Below are 20,469 nucleotides of genomic sequence, written 5' to 3'. Positions count from 1 at the left end.
TTAAAAACACATCCTGATATTTCTAAACTGTGTACTCAAGAAAAGTCATTTTGCCCAGTAGAGGGCATCTATGTAAACTGAGTTTCTCTGTATAAAATGACCAAATCACTCTGTTTGAACAGAGAATCCCTGTTGTCTCCTAGGAACCTCTTTGTTTGGCCAAGATGATATGTAGTCCATGTACAAAGGAAGTGGCAACTGGTCAACCTGAGTCTTCCAAGTGTGCAAAGTAGACTTATTGTTCCTCATTCCTGTAAATCCATAATTACACTAGGACAGCACGCTGGGGGGCTGTGCTGGGATATCTAGAACATACAGACACCATATTTATATCAGCCATAAAATAATCAACTCACTTTTATAATTTTTCTGGATCCATCCATGCCTATGATAAGGAAAGTCTTTTGACTTCTAGTAAAAGCACATTTCTCTCTTTTTGACATTCTTGGTGCCGTTGGCTTATTCTTTTACGTTCTCTTACTGCAGATATAAATGAATGTGCCCAGAATCCTCTGCTCTGCGCCTTCCGCTGTGTAAATACCTATGGGTCCTATGAATGCAAGTGCCCTGTTGGATACGTTCTGCGAGAAGACAGGAGGATGTGTAAAGGTGGGGGCCTATTCTAATCCATTTAGTCCTAAGAATTATAAATGCTTCAACAAGCAAGTATGAACCGTAAGACAAAGGAGTCCAGAGGGCTTGCATAGCATCTTGCTTCTGATAGGTCATCAGTTGGTCGGAAAGCAGTTTCCTCACCAAGTTCAAAGGTGGTTAGAAGATTCCCTTCCATTTTTAATCTATCAATCCCCAATATATACAAATGGAAATAAGCTCAACACTAAAATGACAAAGATGACGGTCAAGCATGCTGTGCAGTTTGTTTTCAAGTTGTGGTTGTGCATCTTTCCAGATGAGGATGAGTGTGCAGAGGGGAAACACGACTGTACTGAAAAGCAAATGGAGTGCAAGAACCTCATCGGTACCTACATGTGCATCTGCGGCCCTGGGTACCAGCGCAGACCTGATGGAGAGGGCTGCATAGGTAAGACTCTCTCTGCTACAGAGTGTTCCAGGGCAGAGTGACCTGAGTTCTGAGTCGGGTTGGTGACGAGCTCTTTCCTCCTAATCAAATGTCACAGCTCACAGTGGAGAGGCCTTACTGTTCTCCCCTCTGGGCTGGCCTTTCACTAGCTCTTGGCCTGGATTGCTGCAAGGGTCACCACCTTTGACCTTGACCTTTTGTTCATGTAGCCATCCAGGAGGTAGTTCTTCACACTGATTTCCCTCACCATTCTGTCGACCCAGTTGTCTTACTAGCATCCTGTGCTAGGATTGTTTCTACGCCAGGGCTCTAACTTTAGGAAACCCCTGCTTACCTTGAGGTGGGTCCAAGCACTGGTATTTTGAATGTCCCCAGGTGATTCTAATGTGTATCAAATATTGAGAACCACAACCCTAGACCAGGGAACGGCAAACTGCAGCTTACAACCAAACCTGTAGCTTGCCACGTCTTTTGTGAATAAAGTTTTATTAAAACTTCTCATGCACTTCAGCCTCCCAGGCAGCTGGGGTTCTTGGCCTGGACCATCAGATTTGGCTGAGCAGTGGGGTTTTTAACAAGACTTCACCCAGAGCTCTGGGTGTTGTTTCCTCGTTCTCTGTCTCTCTCTGGGAGCTCTGTGCTCTAGAGACTCAAAGCTATTTTCAAATGAGAGAGACACGAGGGGAAGTTAGTTGGTGATATTCAGATCTAAACAATTATCATATAATCCAAAAGTAATCCAGCTATTTTAATGTTTTTTTAAATGTATTAAATTATGGTTTATTATGTCTCAACAATATTGCTAAAGTGTTAACAAAAAAGGCATATTGAATCTGAAGATCAGCCCAGACTAATGTTTCTGTGTCAACACAACTTACTGGCATCATTCTGATGAAGTAATGTATCTCTTTAAAATGACAGTCAACCTTCAGTCCTCCCTTCGGTGTGTGAATTCACCTTTTAGGAATCTTCTTTATGTACAGACAGGGCAAGATTTAAGTAAAACATATATGTGTCCCAAAATGCTGCTATTTTGCATTTAGATATATCAAAACATGCTCAAGGATGCCTTAGAAGAACAAAGAAAGAGAGAAGGGAAGGGATGGAGGGAGAGAGAGAGAGAGAGAGAGAGAGAGAGAGAGAGAGAGAGAGAGAGAGAGAGAGAGACAGAGAGACAGAGAGAGAGAGAGATTACTTTTATTGCATAATCCATCTCTGGAAGGACACATCAGACATTGGCTGTCTGGAAGAGGGTTTTGGTAGCTGAGGAATACAGATGAAAGGGAGACCTTGATTTTTTTCTTCTTGGCCTTTCCTACCATGTGGATAGATTACTTTTGTTTGTAAAGTAAACTGAGAGAGTGAGTGAAGGAAGGAAAGAAGAAAGGAAAGAAAGGAGGGAGGGAGGGAGGAAGAGATCAAGTGGGAAAAAGTCAGCCTTTCTATAAATGTCTCATATCTCCTGTTTGTTTCTACACAGATGAGAATGAGTGTCAGACCAAGCCTGGGATCTGTGAGAATGGGCGTTGCCTCAACACCCTGGGGAGCTACACCTGTGAGTGTAATGATGGCTTCACAGCCAGCCCCACTCAGGATGAGTGCTTGGGTAAGTATCTGAAGCTGCTGCAACCTTCCCTCTCACTCCAAAGCATTGTTTCTGGTTTGAAATAAAAGAAAATGTCAAAAATTGCAAAGGAGCTGAAAACATTCACCCTTGGGAGATGACTTAGTGACCGGAGTACTTTGGGATCAGGACCTCCCTACAGTGAAATTCTTCCTTTGCTAATTGCACACGGAATTGCTAGCTTGGGGCTTCCTTCTTGCTGCCCTTTAAGGCCTTTGTGACAAGGTCCACTTCCATATGTTTTTTTGCCCCCTTTTCTATAGCATGGCTGTTGCGACTGTGCACATGTCTGGGGCACAGAGAGTTATAAGCTTGTCTGCATCAATGCCTTTCTGCCAACTCACAGATTTCTTGTCTTGTTTCCGTCAGACGCCTCCTTTCTCTCTCCCTGCTGTTTCCAGCTTTCGCTTCTCGCTCCTCTTCACCCAGGGTAAAGTGTTACATCCTTTTGGTTTTTATATCTGACCAAATTCCTAATGGCCCTATGCATACAGAACAGCCCCTCAGCTCCTCTTTGCCTCTTTGTCTCTTCCAGACAACCGGGAAGGGTACTGCTTTTCCGAGGTGCTGCAGAACATGTGCCAGATTGGATCGAGCAACAGGAACCCCGTCACCAAGTCCGAGTGCTGCTGTGATGGAGGGAGAGGCTGGGGACCCCACTGTGAGATCTGCCCCTTCGAGGGCACAGTGGCTTACAAGAAACTGTGTCCCCACGGCCGAGGATTCATGACCAACGGAGCAGGTACTTCACTTCGTTCTGTTGTTGACAAAAGGTGTGAGGTTTTCCTTCATTATTAGCTTTTCATTATTTGACAAAAGTGGTTGCAAGGAATGTGTGTGTTCCACTACTGAAAACGATGGAGATGTGGAACTGACAATATAGGCTTGCGCTGTCTGACTGAGATGGGCAGAAATCCTTCCATATAGTGCTATACACATTCAAGGCCATTTGTCAATGGTCCTTGGTCTAGTTGATTACATTTCAAGTGCTTGGGTCCTTGCCTCTGCCTTGCAAGGGTCCAGCAGAAATCTACTAGAAGATAGTTTATAAATGAGCCTGAAATTAACAATCATCTGGGCTGGAGAGGTGGCTCAGAGGTTAAGAGCACTGACTGCTCTTCCAGAGGTCCTGAGTTCAATTCCCAGCAACCACATGGTGGCTCACAGCCATCTGTAATGGCATCCGATGGCCTCTTCTGGTGTGTCTGAAGACAGCTGCAGTGTACTCATAAAGATAAAATGAAGAAATAATTTTTTTAAAAAATCATCTAGTTCCACTCCACCAATATTCATTTTAACTCAAAGCTAGCCAAGACGGATTGTATCAGAGAAGTACAAAAACTGCTAGTGTTCTAGGAATCTGCACAACCGTGTCTGAAAAGCACAAGCTGCTTTCAGCTAGACATCTAGATGTGTATGTGGGTCCATGGAGGTGTCTGAGGCAGTTGGGAAGGCCTGCAGGCCTCATGTGAGTCCGTGTTTATCAACACAGTTGGGGGTTAGTTTCTAGAAGGAGTGAGAAAGAGGGCCCTGCTGGTGTTCCATTTCCTACAGGGTGGGTGGGAGCTGGAGGAGGTTAGAAGGAAAAACATAAAGGAGAATTAGAAGAAAACTGTCTTCCTGTTGGAAAAATGTGACTACTGGCAGAATAAAGGCTGTGGTTAAGTGGGTTAAGTGGAGGAAATGAACAGAAGAGATCCGACCTCTTGGACGATGTTGAAATGAGACCAATGAAAAGCGCTTACCTGTACCTCAGGGTAAACTGCAGAAGGTCAGGCACACCCATCTACTGATATTAGATAAGTTTTTGGTTATGAAGAGCTGCTAACTCGTGCAAATGCTTGTGTTGGTGTGGCCTTAATGACCACCAGTGCACACCCTCCATGCCTTTCTGCCTGTGATGGAGACGAGACTAAGGGTGTCTCTTTCTAGCAAACTGGGTAAACCTAGCCCCATCATCTACCCCAGAGGCCCGGTTAATTTCCGTACCACAGAGGGAAGTAGATTCCATCCTCCCACCCCACATTAGGTAATTTGCTATTTTTCAGGATTAACTTCAAATAGGACAAAGAACATGTTAAAGAAGTTTCCTTCTTATTTTGAACATGCAACATCAGAAAGAAAAATTAGTCTTTCCTTGTCCAAAGGGTCCTCTGCTATGACTTGCTCATGGGATGCCTGAGGGCAAGACGGAGCAGAGGATCAAACATGTCTCCATGCAGTGTTATTCTATGTATCCAGAAGAGAAAAATAACACAACCGTAGATGACCAATTATTTTAAGGCTTTCCCTTTTTTGAACATCTTCTCATATCACCTCATACAGTCATTCACTATCTGTTCAATGAGTAACCAAAAGCATATGAAATCCTTTCTGTCTCCTGCGTTTAATATTTCGGTCCTTAATATAGTAACATGATATATAAAATGTTAAACTCAAGTGACCCCTATATATCAATGTTGCCCATTGTATATTTTAATGTACTCATTATTGTGATTTATATCTACCCTAGATATTGATGAGTGCAAGGTAATCCATGATGTTTGCCGAAATGGGGAGTGTGTCAATGACAGAGGGTCGTATCACTGCATCTGTAAAACTGGCTACACTCCGGACATAACAGGGACTGCCTGTGTAGGTAGGTGCTTCGTTTCTAAGACTTTATTCCCGAGTAGAAATTTCAGGTTATAGGGGGGAAAGACCCACACTAAAAAATCTAGAATGCATCTCTACTTTGAATAGCAACTTACAAGACAATCGGCAAATGCTTCACAGAGTCTGTAGGTGTAGAGATGGAGGGCGCAGAAAGTCTTTCAAATGCACACTACACTACCTTTCTTTGATCACAGATCTGAATGAGTGCAACCAGGCCCCCAAACCCTGCAATTTCATATGCAAAAACACAGAAGGGAGTTACCAGTGTTCCTGCCCCAAAGGCTATATTCTGCAAGAGGACGGAAGGAGCTGCAAAGGTAAGCGGTCTTTGGCTTTTTCCACTCACCTGCCTCTGGTTATGCCTGGGAAAAATCAGGAGACAAGCTGCAAGACCTGCTTCCCTGGACTTAGTGCCTGGGTAGAGGGTGGGTCCCTGAGGATTACACTGAGGCCAGGGAGGCTGCTTAAGGCTAGGAGTAGCAACCATCCTTGCTTGATACCTCATGAGCATCCATGGATGACATCCATGAAGGGTTCATTGGTACCAACTCTCCAAGGCACTGGTGAGGCTAATTCCCAGTAATTCCCCATCTTTTCCCATTCGCCTCATTTATTCATCTGTTCAAAACCAGTGTGACCTAGGAGGTCTTCATACCATGATCTTAGAGGTGTGTCTGATTAATTAAACTAGTGTTTCTATCTATCTATCTATCTATCTATCTATCTATCTATCTATCTATCTAGATTTTAAGTTTGCAAAATAAAGCCACCAAACTTTCTAAGAACTTAACAGAGGGAGTTGCGGAGTTGAGAAACATTCAAACTCTGTGCATAAATCTCTCAACTAGAAATTACCTTTTGTAAAATCAGTTCAGAATATATTCAGCCATGAACATCTTACTAGATAAAACCTTCAGATGTTCTCCTATGCAGACCTGGTCCTAGGTCCTAGATGATCCTGTAACTGGGGAAGAAGCCTCCGATCCCAGCATCTACTCATAGTCCTAAAATGTGAGCTTCACGTGGGATCACTGTGAGTTCTGGCAAGTGTAAGGGTTTGGAGCAAGAGACAATTTGTGTGAACGAAGAAACATGTTCAGAAGAAATTTCTCTTCTCTCTGCAGTTTGTAAGAAATCAAATTCACATCTTTGTAATCTGCAGCGGTAGGCCACTGCAGATGTTTGCCTCAGTGTGAGCAATGACTTTCCCAAAGATACACATCTGTAGTCACCCCCAACCCCCTCAGTGAACCCTTCCCACTCTCTGTAACTCTGGATTCAACATGCAACTTGAGCAGAAGGAGGCATAGGAGAGAATGACTGGAGTCTCAGGTGAGGGCCTGGTGACCCTCTCCTGACCTCTGCCTCTATGAGGGAACATCTACAGGCCTGACCGTGAGGGCTATTTGCAAGTAGCACGAGCTACTCTGATGAAGACAGTGACGAGGCTGTTAGGTCCAGAGTCTTTACTTCACATGCCCTTCTCTCTGTGTATTCTCATAAAGTCCAAGTTGGTCTACGCCTGACATGTGGAAGTGTGCAGGTACATGTCCCACTCACTCTCAGACGAAAACAGAGGAGAGGCTCTGGGAGAGGTGTGGGACCACTACCTTCCCCTCACTGGAGAAACAGGGTAGGCAGGAAAGAAAATCAGGGTAAGATTCATGCAAGTATGGATATAACACAGTGAAACCCACCCCCATTAATTTGAACAATTCGTGTATGTTATTGCTTATAATATAAAAGGAGAAGAGGGGGAGGTAATAGAAGATATTCTTGAGGTTGAGAATGGCAAGTTGCTGCTCAAAGGTTCACAGGAGTGGATTGGACAACTGTGAAGGACCACAGCACTGTTTTCTCACCAGCTGCAGGTGAGGGAAGTTGTCCTCTCAGCAGTAGAGGGCTCAAGAAAGGCTTCCTCTGAGGATGGGCACAGGGAGGTCCTCTCTGGTTAGGACAGGTGCCTTCCCAGGCAGGAAGGCGGCCGGGGAGCTGAGGCAGCTGCTACAAGGCTCACATCACTTGTGCCTCTGTGCAGGGCCTGAGTTCGTGATAAAGTACTCTTGAATTCGCAGGCATTAAAAGCCATCCCTCAAGTCCGGCATACGTGGTAGCTCTTAATGTATCTGTAAACGCCTTTGGGGCTTGAAGCGAGTCCAGAAGCTAAGGCTGTGTGTACAGACTCTGTTAAGGTGGGAGATTGTACTGAGATTTAAAAAAAAAAAAAAAAAAAGAACTTTGCATCTATAATAGGAAAGGGTTTTCTGTTTTTGTTTGGTTCATCAAAATCAGCTAGATTGATTGATTGATTGATTTTTGTCTTTGCCGGTTGTTCAATTCTATTTCATTCAAAGAAAAACTGCTAACCAAAGAAGTCAGGCTGATGGCCTCCTTTAGGTTTGTTCTAGACGCAGCAGAAAGGAATGAAGGCAGTGGTCCTCAGGCTTCCTTTCTCTTTACCCCGACCTTCCTCCACCTTCCTTTAATACCTCCTCATGTCACGGTGACCCTAACCATAAAATTACTTTGGGCACTACTTCATAACTGTAGTGGTGTCATTATGGATCGTAATGTAAACATCTGTGTTTCCCCATGGTCTTAGGCGACCCCAGGGAAAGGGCTTAGACCCGATGACTTAAGCGAACAGTAGATTTCCGGCCTCGACCTTTCTTTGATATCTTCACTCAGATCTTTTCAATGCTCTGGAGAATGTTCAGAATGAGTTTTTACTTCGTTTTACAATTTGTTTAAGCATTTGGAATATCTTCCAAATACCATTTGTTGACAAACCCCTACATTTCTTTAGCTAAGGGAACTGATAGACCTCGGCTCCCACGAAGCCACTTTCCCTTCCTTTCTCAGCCACCTCCTGCCTTCTTGCCAGCCCTGCTGTGGCTCTGCACTGCCCAGTGCCCTTCAAAGGCTAAGATTCTTCCTACCTGAACCTGCTCGGCACAACTTGAATCCCATCTTGCACTTTCTTGCAGATCTTGACGAGTGTGCAACCAAGCAGCATAACTGTCAGTTCCTGTGTGTTAACACCATCGGCGGCTTCACATGCAAATGCCCTCCTGGGTTCACCCAGCACCACACTGCCTGCATTGGTAAGTAGGAAGGCGAGTTGTGTACAGGACACAGATGTTCCCATCAGAGACTCCTTTCTAACCCCTCTGCGGCTGGATAGCAGTGCATCAGCAGTGAAGGAGTGCACAGGTTAGACCGGGGTGCACAGGTTAGACCGTGTACACACAATAGGAAGTTACTGGCCCTGTTTTGGACTTCCCTGGGTCAGCCTTCTCCCTTCCTTTCAAACAACGCAAAGCAGCTTCGTGACGTCACTCTCCTCTTTTCTCCCACTGCTTCTCCCAGATAACAATGAATGCACTTCTGAGATCAACCTGTGTGGGTCCAAGGGCGTTTGCCAGAATACACCAGGAAGCTTCACCTGTGAATGCCAGCGGGGATTCTCCCTGGATCAGAGTGGTGCCAGCTGTGAAGGTGGGTCCAGACCTCAGCAGATCCAGCTAGAAGCTCCTGGTAGAGATGGCGGATGTGGCTGTCAACTTCCATGAGTTACTGGAACTAATATCTCTTCTGGGTGTGCTGGGAGGCAGAGGCAGGAGGATTGCCACAAGTTGGAAATCAGCCAAAAATAAATAAGCAAAGAGGCAAAAATGAAGAAAAAGAAAAACATCTCTGAGCAAGGGAACCATCCAACTAAAGACCAGGCCCCTTGCTTGGCTCCATGTTTCAGAAATGTACTTACTTGTACCAACCACACATGCCTCTTCTATGTAGATCAAGATTGTTTTATTTAGGTTAACACTTTAACTGAGTAGGAATAACTCGGCAAGAGTGCCTTGACGTCTGACGTTTGCGGCCAGAGACCTTAGATTTCTCCAACATGAACAATACATGTGGGAAATAACTCTTCCACAAAGGCATAATTCACATTCAAATTCCAGTTCTTATGACTTTATTTTCTTACTGATATTCCTTGGTTTCTAATTCCAGTACAAATAAACACAGATAATTTCCAGAGCGATCCTCCAGCGCTCTGTGACTTCCAACATTTTTATCTGTAGACTTCCTGGGGAATCTGAGTATTGGTGTAGATATTCTCGATACTTTGATAGAATACAGCTTTTAGAAGAAAGGTTTATCTCTAGAATTGCCTTTGAGCTTCACAGGCAGGTGGATGAGGCTTCGGAGAGCCTGAGAGACAGCTGCTGGTGGGACTCACGGGAGCCTCTGCTTCTTTTCCAGATGTGGACGAGTGTGAGGGTAACCACCGCTGCCAACATGGCTGCCAGAACATCATCGGAGGCTATAGGTGCAGCTGCCCCCAGGGCTACCTCCAGCACTACCAGTGGAACCAGTGTGTAGGCAAGTAGCTCCCCGCCCTTCAGAGAAGCCTGGTTGCTAGCCCCTCACGGAGTCTGAACTCCTTTCTGAAGTGAAGATACGGAGCCAACAACAGCCCCCTGAAAGTTTCTCTATCCCACTTGAAACCAAAGGGAAGTGATAATCTTTAAGGATGACAGCATGTAATGGAGTGAGTGGCCTTTGGATGTAGTGGGGATGAGATGCCCTTAGACCTCCTTGATGCCATTGTATCTTCCTCTTCCACTGCACTGTTAGTCATCAGCCCGCACTGGGGATCTTTCTATGATATCTGGTTCCTTGAGGATTTACTTTGGTTCCGGGAGGATCATGGCCAGATCAGAATAAGTCAACACACACACACACACACACACACACACACACACACACACACACACAACTAAGTATTTGAGCTTATCAGCAAAACCCCCAGGCCTTCCACTTTTCCCACCTATTTACTCACTGCAAATGCATGACACGAACATAGAAGGGAGATTGTCTGGGGAAAGAAAGAGGGTGGGGGCAGGGAGGGGGAGAGTATAGGAAGGGGAGTATGATCAACGTACACGATACGCTTGGGTGACAATGTCTTTTTTAGACTCACCACCGTGAACAATGAACATACACCAGGCTAAATAAGTACTGGAGGGCTGGGCAATCAGCTCGGTGCATAGAGGCAGTTGCTGCTCAGCACGTGACCCTAGAAAAGCCTCCTATGGTAGGAAGGTTTACATAAATGAGTGCAAATCACATTCTCCGCCCCATGTTACTGCCTGAAAATGAACGCATGGAGTCTCTTCCAGCTACACGGGCTTTAGTCATGGCTCAGACGGCTGGTTTGGCATTCAGAGAGAGAGAGCGGACATACCGGTAGACCGGGCACCTGCAGGCCCTTGCAGAGTTTTTGAAAAGGGAGTGAAAATGGTCTGGATAGATAGGGTGGGCTCCCCTGGAGGACATCAGCCGTCCTCGACCTCTCATTCAGGGCCCAAGAGGAGCTTCTAAGAAGTGATGGGTCTCTGAGGGCACTTGTGATCCAAGAACTCAGCTAACTGTACAGTCTCTTCCCACCTCCTCTGAACTCCAAATTATGACTGTGGTCTTGCCTCTCACAGAGTGAAATACCCTAGCACTGGCTTTCAGGGGGAACTGGAGTCTGAGGCGCCTCTCAGCGCCATCCTGGGTATTTTGCTAGGAGCATTTAACCTCTTCTACCATATTTAGTCAACATGGCAAGAGGCTGCCTGCCACCACCACTACACCCCACCTCTCTCCTGTGCTCTCCAAGCTGACCACACTGCCTGCTTTCTTTTCTGAGAGTCTCCTTACCTATATAGGCCAGCAGGTCCGTCCCAAGAACGTGACCTTAGAATTCTATGTAACAAGACACATGTAATGTGGTCTTGTTGTCTCTGCAGATGAAAACGAGTGCCTGAGTGCACATGTCTGTGGGGGAGCCTCCTGCCACAACACCCTGGGGAGTTACAAGTGCATGTGTCCCGCCGGCTTCCAGTACGAACAGTTCAGCGGAGGCTGCCAAGATATCAACGAGTGTGGCTCATCCCAGGCCCCCTGCAGTTATGGTTGCTCTAACACGGAGGGTGGCTACCTATGTGGCTGTCCTCCAGGATACCTCCGGATAGGCCAAGGGTAAGTGTTACTACCCCTGCCCTCAGTTAATGACTGTGTAAATATTCACATGTGCATCGTACGTGTGTGTGTGTGTGTGTGTGTGTGTGTGTGTGCACGTGTGCACATGTGTGTAATCCCAGTACCACTCCAAAGGCAGAGGCATATCTATATCTATATCTATAGATCGATCAATCAATAGATAGATAGATAGATAGATAGATAGATAGATAGATAGATAGATAGATAGATATTCTACTAGAGACCTGTACTATATACACTTCAGGTTCATTCCAGTTAGCTTTGAAAAGGTTTGAGAGGAGCATCTGTAAAGGGGCATCCAGATTTCTAGAAACTCATAGAACACCTGACAATACAATGCAGCCACATGGTTCATATTTCAGTGTACAGCTTCTGTCATGTTCTTCACATCTTGCTGAGAGGTAATTGGTTTCTCCAAGAAGACTCCTCTGGATCAGCCCACGCAGAACTGGGCGCACCCCACACAGCTGAGCGTGCTGGGCTCCCTCTTGACTTGCAATGCTTTCTTTCCTAGCTCCCATCAGGTTATGGATAGCTTTGGCTGGATGTTTCTTTCCATCTTTAAGGCATCTTTTAGCCTTTGCTCTTGAGTTTACGTTAGAAATTATTTTGAAAAAGCACATTAAATATGAGCTGAATAATTAACTGTATTTCCCAAGTAGAAAAATTTGTGAATGAGGTGAATATATGAATGTGTTTATGACAGTTGGGGCAGAGAAGGAACACTGTTTATCAATGGCTTAAAATTTTAGAAGGTGTTAAAGTTGAGTTCCTCCTTAATGACTTGAATGTGTATGTAGTTTATGAATCTTTGTTTGTTCTTGTTTTTGTTTTTGAGATAGGGTTTCTCTGTGTAACAGAGCCCTGGCTGTCCTGGACTCACTTTGTAAACCACACTGGCCTTGAACTTACAGAGATCTGCCTGCTTCTGCCTCCTGAGTGCTGGGATTAAAGCGCGTGCCACCACTCCTGGCCTAGTTCTTAATTTAGAACTCTATCTGCGTATTTGTTTCTCTCTGTCCCTGCCCATCTCACACACACACACACACACACACACACACACACACACACACACACACACACACAATCATATACACACTTATCCCAAATATGAACTCAGTAGTCCTGGAGTCTCTGACACACTGGCTTTCAGGGACTTATTCCAGTCTGCATTAACTTCAAGGTAGAAGAATGCTTTGTGGGAAGCTCTTGGAATGCCAGCAGTAGGACCCAAATTCCCAGATGTCTGTCTGGCTCTCAGTTGACTCAGTATTTTTTTACAGTTCAATGCCAGAACCATTTTTCCCAGAAAAAAAAAATTGTGACACTCCAAACTGGCTTTTTGCCAGTGGGATTTTGTAGCCACATTTCTTATAAGTGGTGCTCCTGGGACAAGAAAATACTGGAGAAAAGTTCTGAGAAAGAAGCCAAGCCTGTAGATCTGGGCTTGCTTCCTGAAGCCATCGTACATGGATGCACACATGGGCATCCCCTCCACCCATTCCCTTGTTCATCCATGCTCCATGCTGCTAGGCAAACAGGGGAAAAAATGCATGCACTCAGAAGACCCCAGGACCCAGAAAGAAGCTCTAAAGTGTAGTGGGAACCAAGAGATAATCTGTTCCTTGGTGTTGTATTTTGAATCCTATGGACAAACAAAGGAATGAGCTGTGGAGAACAAGTCAGCTATTGTAGAGAAGCGGGTTAGTAGGCTTTGGTGCACATTTTGTGGTAGAAATCCACCCTTTTATAACAGCTTTGGCTTCTCTGTGATATCATTTGGGTGGACTTTACCCCCCAAGTAAGGGTTCTTTTAGGATAATCTCTAGGTTCCCAACATATTTAGTAAGGGAGCCTGACAAAAACAAATCAGATACTGTGTGGGGCTCACGCCATAACTTGGCTTCTACAACTGAAAAGCAAAGAAACAAGGATTAGATCTCTCTAGGGTATGGGTTTGTTTATCCGCCTTCAGATGAGTCAACGCCAATGGCCTTAGTGGTTTGAAATGACTCGAAGTTAAACTGTTTCCCACAGTTGGGCAAACTCTGCTCTGATCCATGCTGTATATAAGAATATATTGTACATCTTCACAGCATAGACTCATATCAACCCACAGACACTGTGTGGACTCCCCATCCTACATCAGCAAGAGTAAACTGTCAAATAGAAGTGATCGCTGAGAACAAGGATTAGGGAAGGATGATGGCAGTGTTGGAGTAAGAAGTGAGGCATTAAGACCTGGGGAGAGCACTCCACACTTGAGCCAGCAGGGGGCAGACGTGATGGAGAAGGCAATGGTTGGACTATGGACACAAAACATAAAAACGCAGGATATAAAACAGAAAAGACTGGGGTGGCGGGTGGTGGGAGCAAAGATAGCAAGCATCAGGAAGGTGGGAGACATGAGAAAAAGAAGGCCACCAAAACATACTGTGTCCAACTATGCCATAATGCTATCTGACATACTGTTTGCCGATCTTTAAAATTAAAACATAAAAATCAAGGTCACAGCGGAGGAAGAAATATGGTGTCCAGGAAAGAGGTTCCAGATATGGCCCACCTGCCCACTCACCACTATCTCCTAGAGGTACAGCTGGCAGGGGGCCTTCTGTACTCCCACGGGACAAGGTTCATAAAAGAGAAGACATGTTTGCTTCTCTTTTATGTTAACAGTGGCCCGCTAAGTCACATGATCTCGCTCACCCTTGATCTTCAGTTTTCAGTGTGTCCCCTCCCTGCATGAGTACTGCAGACGTTTGGCTGGGAAATGAAGGGACAAAGAAGTAGGCAAACAAGTGTCTTGAGAGAAAGAGCTCTGTACTCAGGGCACTGGAATTAGGAGCTAAACACCCAGGCATTGGTATGATGTTTAGAAGCCAGTACTGTCCAGTGGGCAGTCTGTCATCAGCAGGGAGGCTGAACGTCGGTGCTGCTGGATCTGACAGAAATTGCCTTGTGCTCCTTTCCTCGGTAGGCATTGCGTTTCTGGAATGGGCATGGGCCGAGGTGGCCCAGAGCCACCTGCCAGTGGCGAGATGGATGACAACTCACTGTCCCCAGAGGCCTGCTATGAGTGTAAGATCAATGGCTACCCAAAACGAGGCAGGAAACGGAGAAGCACGAACGAAACAGATGCCTCTGACATCCAGGTACGTCAGGGTCTCTCCTTGCCTGCAGATATGTGAGGGTTCCTGTGGTTCCCTACAAGGACACCTCAAAGAGGGAAGTCTCCCCAGACGGAGAGTCCAGTCATTCTCCTGGCTCTAACCCTACTCTACAAGAGGCCATGGGGTTTGGGGGTTTGCTTTATTTATTTATGTTGGCTGCCTCTTGGGAGTGGCCGTTTGACAGATCTCACACACTTGCTCATTTCCTCCGTCTCACCAAGAAGAAAGTCAAACGCCTACCCAGTGTCTGCAGACAGGACAAGGTCTGCAGTCAAGCGTAGCAAGTGGGCAGAATGGCATGCACATGGAACTCCCCACAGGGAGGCCAAGGTGTAGAAAGGGCTCTTCCATGGAAAATAGCCATAAGGAGTGGGGGTGGGAGAGGACTCGACTGGTGAGCAGGAACATATGATGCGATGCAAAGTCAGGAATGCACTCATTCACCCGGATCCTGGCTCCAGGCTGGGAGCATTCTAGTCCATGTGGTCCCAAAGAGGCGAGCAGAAAGCTAAGGGAAAAGCACCAAACGTTAACAGCTCATCACGGCCAGGAAGTAGGTTCATAGGTGTGTCCTTTAAAAGAGTGAGTTTCCTGTCAGTGAGCGAAATTGAAACAGACGTGTCCTGAGTACTCGTCTTGCTACCCACCTGCTGTGGTTTGGGAAATGAGATAAGTCTTTAAAAAGAAAACAAACTATGAAGCAAGCTTTTAAAACAACATCACTGTGTCTGAGTCACCTGGTAGGCTTGTTAGAATGGAGTGCTGGGAAAAGCCCCAGGAATTCTAATTCAAGGGTCTGGGAGGTGCTAAGGATTGGCATGTCTAATGGTTTCCAGACATGCTAAGGCCGCTGGTTCAGGGACCAACCACACTTTGAGACCTACTGAGAGACATGATTTCAACCTGGCTTCCTGCCGTGTATTTAATTTTTCGAGACTACGTTTGTGACTTAAACAAAGTGCCTATGAGTGTGCCTTTTCAGCTTACCCTACCGCACAAGCAGAGAACTGTATTTGGCTTGAGAGTTGAATGGCTTTTTCTTTAGTGTGAGGACTGAAGGACATATTTAGTTGGAGTTAACCCATCACCATGTGTCTTTCCAGGATGCGTCTGAAATGGCAGCCAACGTGAGCCTCGCGAGCTGGGATGTGGAGAAGCCAGCTAGCTTTGCTTTCAATATTTCCCATATCAATAACAAAGTCCGAATCCTAGAGCTCCTGCCGGCCCTTACAACTCTGATGAACCACAACAAATACTTGATCGAGTCTGGAAATGAAGACGGCTTCTTTAAAATCAACCAGAAAGAAGGGGTCAGCTACCTCCACTTCACGAAGAAGAAGCCAGTGGCTGGAACCTACTCCTTACAAATCAGCAGTACTCCACTTTATAAAAAGAAAGAACTTAACCAGTTAGAAGACAGATATGACAAAGACTACCTCAGCGGTGAACTGGGCGATAACCTGAAGATGAAAATTCAGATCTTGCTGCATTAACTCACCATCCAGAGACCAAATAATTAAAAAAGAAAAAGCAACTTTAGGTAGGTAGGATTATATTTTCCCCAAGCCAGAACCTTCATGGTACAATCATTCGATCTGTGTAAATGAGCACCACTCTTGGATGGCAACACCAAGGTACAGCAACGATCCTAGTTCAAACAACCACTCTCTCAAGCTTCTCGTGAGTAGCTCAGCTACCCTGTCATGGGTATTGATTCCTGAGAACTGGGACATGAGTATCGGCGGAAGTTGGCCATGCGTGCCGACCGGCCATCTTTCCAGCCGCCCCACAGAAGCATGCTTCCATCTGATGGACCGCTCCGTGGGTCTTCAAATTTCGAAACTTTGCTTCTCCGAGTGCAAGTAGTAGAGGTCTATGCTGTCTGTTTGGTGCTAGTAAATTCTCAAAATAGATTTATTGATGCACTGTAATAAGGACACAAGGTAGGAACCAAAATGCTAAGTACTCAGTTCAAATGCTTCATTCATTTCAATCAACCAAAGTTAGTTCAGTAGCTTATCTCACTTATGAGTATGGTGCAGTACATGTAAATTAAGTGTGTGTACACTGTAACGTGCTATTTTTATCATTGAAACATTTATAAACTACAATAATAAAGCCCTTAATGTGAGGGTTTGTAATGGTGCTTATTAAGACCAAAGACTTGTTAAACATCTACACCAAGTGGTAGTGGATTCTGAGACTGGCCCGCGTGTGCACTGAGGTTGGGGAGGACAAGGAAACGGCCTCAGCCACCAGAGGATCACCAGCGCAGCCTCCATCACGCCGCCTGTGCAATATGCCAAAACCGCTCTCCGTCATTCCTGTCAACCAGGGGTTAATGTCATGATGTCACAATAAAGTGATCCTCCCCTCCCTCCCCGTTTTAGTTTACACCTTGGTTTTGTGTTCTTGTGTGGGTTGAGGCTGGAGGGGCCTTTCTGGAGGTGAAATAAAGTCTCCTGGGTTTAAAGTATCCTTGGTTTGTTGTCTGTGGCTTCTGTGTATGTGTAACATAAGCACTAGGAGGAGAAATGGCTTCTCCAGTTAGTCCCTTGATGGTGATTACCCATTCTGAGGCTTGGTTCGTTATCCGACTTTCCTAGGGAGACACTTAGATTACAGCATCATTTCTAAAATGTGACCTAATTAGTCCTGGGACGTTTAAACTCCCAGATTTAAAAACTCACAAATATAAAATTGAGTCATTCTCTTGGAGCAGCTGAACTTCATGCCCCTTCCCCTCAAGAACACAGCATTGGCAAGGTGTTCCATCCTTTCCCCTGAACATCTGTTGTTGGTCAGTGCTGGGCTAATTACAGAGAGCTGATTGAATTGAACCCAACTGAGCACTGCATCTCTTGGTTCTCAAATGTCCTAACTTGAAAAATGGTGGTTTATTTTAAATGCAATATTCAATATTTAACTGTTAAGCTCATTTAGTTAATAGAAGAAGAAAAACCCAACTTAAATCCCCCAGGCCAGCAAAACAGTTTGTGGCAGTGAAAATAAGATGAATTAATTTTGTTGCATGAAGGGAGGTCGGGAGTGGAATTTTCCAAGACATGGGAAAGTCCTCTCAAACTCTTGGAAGCCGTATGCGAAAGCCAGTGGAGCAGGCTACAAGCTATGCTTTCCCAGAAGGCACAACTAGTGTCAAGTGCTATAAGCCTTTAACACATATGTCCCTTCTTAATGAGAAGGCTACCCATGGAGAGGAGAGGGTGGGTTTCCTTGCAGTGTGCTGAGTTCAACTAGGTTAGACGGGGGCACTGGATACATTTAATGCCCATGGATATGTTAAAGAGCCTGCTGTTTTTGTTTGTCTGCGTTTTGGTTTCTGGTTTTGTTTTTGTTGTTTTAATCTCTGGTTTTGCCATCCAGGGGAATGTTGGTCATAGTTTTTGCTCAGCAGAGATGAGCTGAGGATGGGCAGGATTGGTGCCTTAAACTGGAGGTTGAAACACAACCCAGAATTTCCCTTTAATGCCGCACCTATCGCCCGGTGATGGAAGGGTAGGAAACATGCTGGTGAAGGATCGATCACAGCTGGCAAACCATGGGTTTCATATGGAAAGTGTCTTTGATAACTTAACCAGAGCTGATTTCCATTCAATAATAGATTTTCTTTATGACGAACAACAGAAGAAAATGGGGTTGGCACGTGGTAGGCCACTTTGATATTTTTAATAGTCTAAATCTGGATTTTATTTATCCCAGAGCCAGCAGCGTTGAACAGCATATTTTCCATGTTTCTGACGGTAACAACATTTGCCTCATTGTTCCACGGCAAATATTCTCTTGTTAAAATCCCTTTCTCTCCCGGGGTTTCAACCCACACCTTTCAACTGCCCTACACCTTCCCGTTTTACGTTTGACAGTCAAAGAGTTTACGTTCTAAACCATGCAGAAGCTTGAAAATACCCTGCCTCTCCCACAGCCCGTTTCATTTGCCAATAATTATTCTGTAAGTAGCCTTGAAGTGAACTCAGCTGCCCTTGTGAAATGTTTAAACTTGCATAAACAGCTACATTTTTTTTGTGCAACAAATCGTACTTTACTCAGCCAAAATTGCTGTGAATGCTGCCATTACAAATACTGTTTCACTTCAGAAATCGTGCTCGTAAATTAGATGGGCCAGAATGAAGGACAATTGGGCTGATACTGTAAATCGGTACCTACCTATAAACAGCTGGGGTTTTCAAATAGCAGGGTCAGCTTTGTCCACACTATTTGCCACTATAGCTTCAATTGTGGTTTTTAGAGACCTATTAGAAACACAGCTATTCACTGGCTTAAGGACATTGCTTTGAAGGGGTAGGAGATCTATACCCCTGGAAAGATCGACTTTCAGACACACATCCTCATGGGCATGTGTTGGGGACATTTGACACTGCAGAACCTGGCATCACTACAAAATCTGTTATTTCAACTAATTGCTAATGAATCCAATTTCTTGAGAGAGAGAGAGAGAGAGAGAGAGAGAGAGAGAGAGAGAGAGAGATTGAGAGTGTCATGGCCATCCTTTCAGCGTGTGAGCTGCTTGCACCCTTAACCTTCCTACATGCATGGCACGGTCACTTTTGACTGCTGGCGAGTGGAAAGTGGATCATCTCTGCCGGTTGAGTCCAGTCCCACAGGTAAGCTGTGATTCATGTTAGCCGTTATTATTTTTGACCCCTGTGAGTATTCATATTTCATAAAAGTATTCAGCACTCTGCATTCTTCTTTGACCTCTGGGATTGGTTACAGTGCCCGCTAGAAGGCACCAAGGCTTCTCAGTGTTTCTCCAGTCCAGACAAGAGCTCAGGTTCAAGGTTATGTAGCACAGAGGTGGGGCATTTGGCAGAGACGTCTTCATTCAGCAGTTCCCGCCTGACTTCCATCCCCACCTGACCCACTCCTCGCAGCTGTGCTGGGAGTTGCAGAAATAGGAAGAGATCCGTTTCCTCTTCACCCTAAAATACTCGCTTGGGGAGAATTAAGTTGAACCTGAATGATTAAACTTTGGAGGCCCGGAATGGAGATATTTGAAAACATCCACCCTCCCAGACGCTGACAGAAAGGGGTCACAGACTTGTGGAATTGTGTCTGCATGGTGAGTTGAACCCTGGAGAAGAAAGCCAAACCTGTCAGAAAGAATTAATGAACCCTTAGTTTGTCGGAACTGGGTGTTTTCCTGACTACACAACCCAGCCTGAGGGGCTTTTCTATACCTTTCTGTTTTCCACCACATTGAGACCATCCTTTCTGGATGCGTTTTGTGCTTCTCTCAGGTGGTCCCAAGATCAATCCCCAGGGCTGCAAGTGCCAGCAGGGAACAGGCCCCTTTCTGGGGGTGTTCTTGTGGGCTGGCTGCTCCAGGGTCATTTGCAGGCGTTATGAACTCCTAGATGGAGCCTAAGTCTGTGCTACCTCATCCCAGGAAACGATGTCTCCAGGTCCTGCCCAGGGTCCACCCACACAGACCTCACACCTGCTGGAAGAAACAGGAAGCCCCGCCCACCATTCCGCAATGCTCGCCATTGATCGTTGGCAAGACTTTCTCCCCAGAGACTATGATTTTTGACCTACAAAGAAAGTGCACTGAGAGTTATCTGACCGTCTGGGAAGGCTGGGGGCAACTCCTTTGTTTTCTGAGTCTGGTAACTGCATCACCCTCTCTGTAGTATCCTACCATATTTATTACCCACTATATATATTTTTTCCCTAAATTTAAGCCATGTGATCTATGCTTCTCTGATTCACACTCTGCTTGGATATTTATTGGTACCCAAGCCTAAGGGTCTTGTCAAAGGTCTCTGACCACACAGAGGTTGAGATGACACTCAGACACCCTTATCTTCAACAGCATGGCATGTACCACTGCTGGAGATTGGGTACATTCAAAGGATGAATGACTAAAGTGTGGTGTGTCAATGCAA

The 20,469-nt window shown here is 45.4% G+C and overlaps 1 protein-coding gene across 1 annotated transcript in view; it reads left to right on the top strand.

Moving 5' to 3' along the window:
• Positions 1 to 17,021, top strand: part of Fbn1 (fibrillin 1) — a 196,910-nt gene extending 179,889 nt beyond the window's left edge. Inside the window, exons 54-65 of the mRNA XM_032904117.1 lie at positions 487 to 609; positions 911 to 1,042; positions 2,523 to 2,648; positions 3,202 to 3,408; positions 5,179 to 5,304; positions 5,516 to 5,638; positions 8,309 to 8,425; positions 8,691 to 8,819; positions 9,588 to 9,707; positions 11,123 to 11,354; positions 14,353 to 14,527; positions 15,649 to 17,021. Coding sequence (XP_032760008.1) covers positions 487 to 609; positions 911 to 1,042; positions 2,523 to 2,648; positions 3,202 to 3,408; positions 5,179 to 5,304; positions 5,516 to 5,638; positions 8,309 to 8,425; positions 8,691 to 8,819; positions 9,588 to 9,707; positions 11,123 to 11,354; positions 14,353 to 14,527; positions 15,649 to 16,038 — 2,000 coding nt within the window. The 3' untranslated portion in view covers positions 16,039 to 17,021. The remainder of the gene's footprint in view (positions 1 to 486; positions 610 to 910; positions 1,043 to 2,522; positions 2,649 to 3,201; positions 3,409 to 5,178; positions 5,305 to 5,515; positions 5,639 to 8,308; positions 8,426 to 8,690; positions 8,820 to 9,587; positions 9,708 to 11,122; positions 11,355 to 14,352; positions 14,528 to 15,648) is intronic.
• The last annotated feature ends 3,448 nt before the right edge of the window (positions 17,022 to 20,469 follow it).

Source organism: Rattus rattus, chromosome 5 (assembly GCF_011064425.1).
Source record: "Rattus rattus isolate New Zealand chromosome 5, Rrattus_CSIRO_v1, whole genome shotgun sequence".
Lineage (NCBI taxonomy): Eukaryota > Metazoa > Chordata > Mammalia > Rodentia > Muridae > Rattus > Rattus rattus.
Note: the sequence above shows the minus strand (reverse complement) of the source record. Positions and strands in the feature narration are given on the sequence as shown.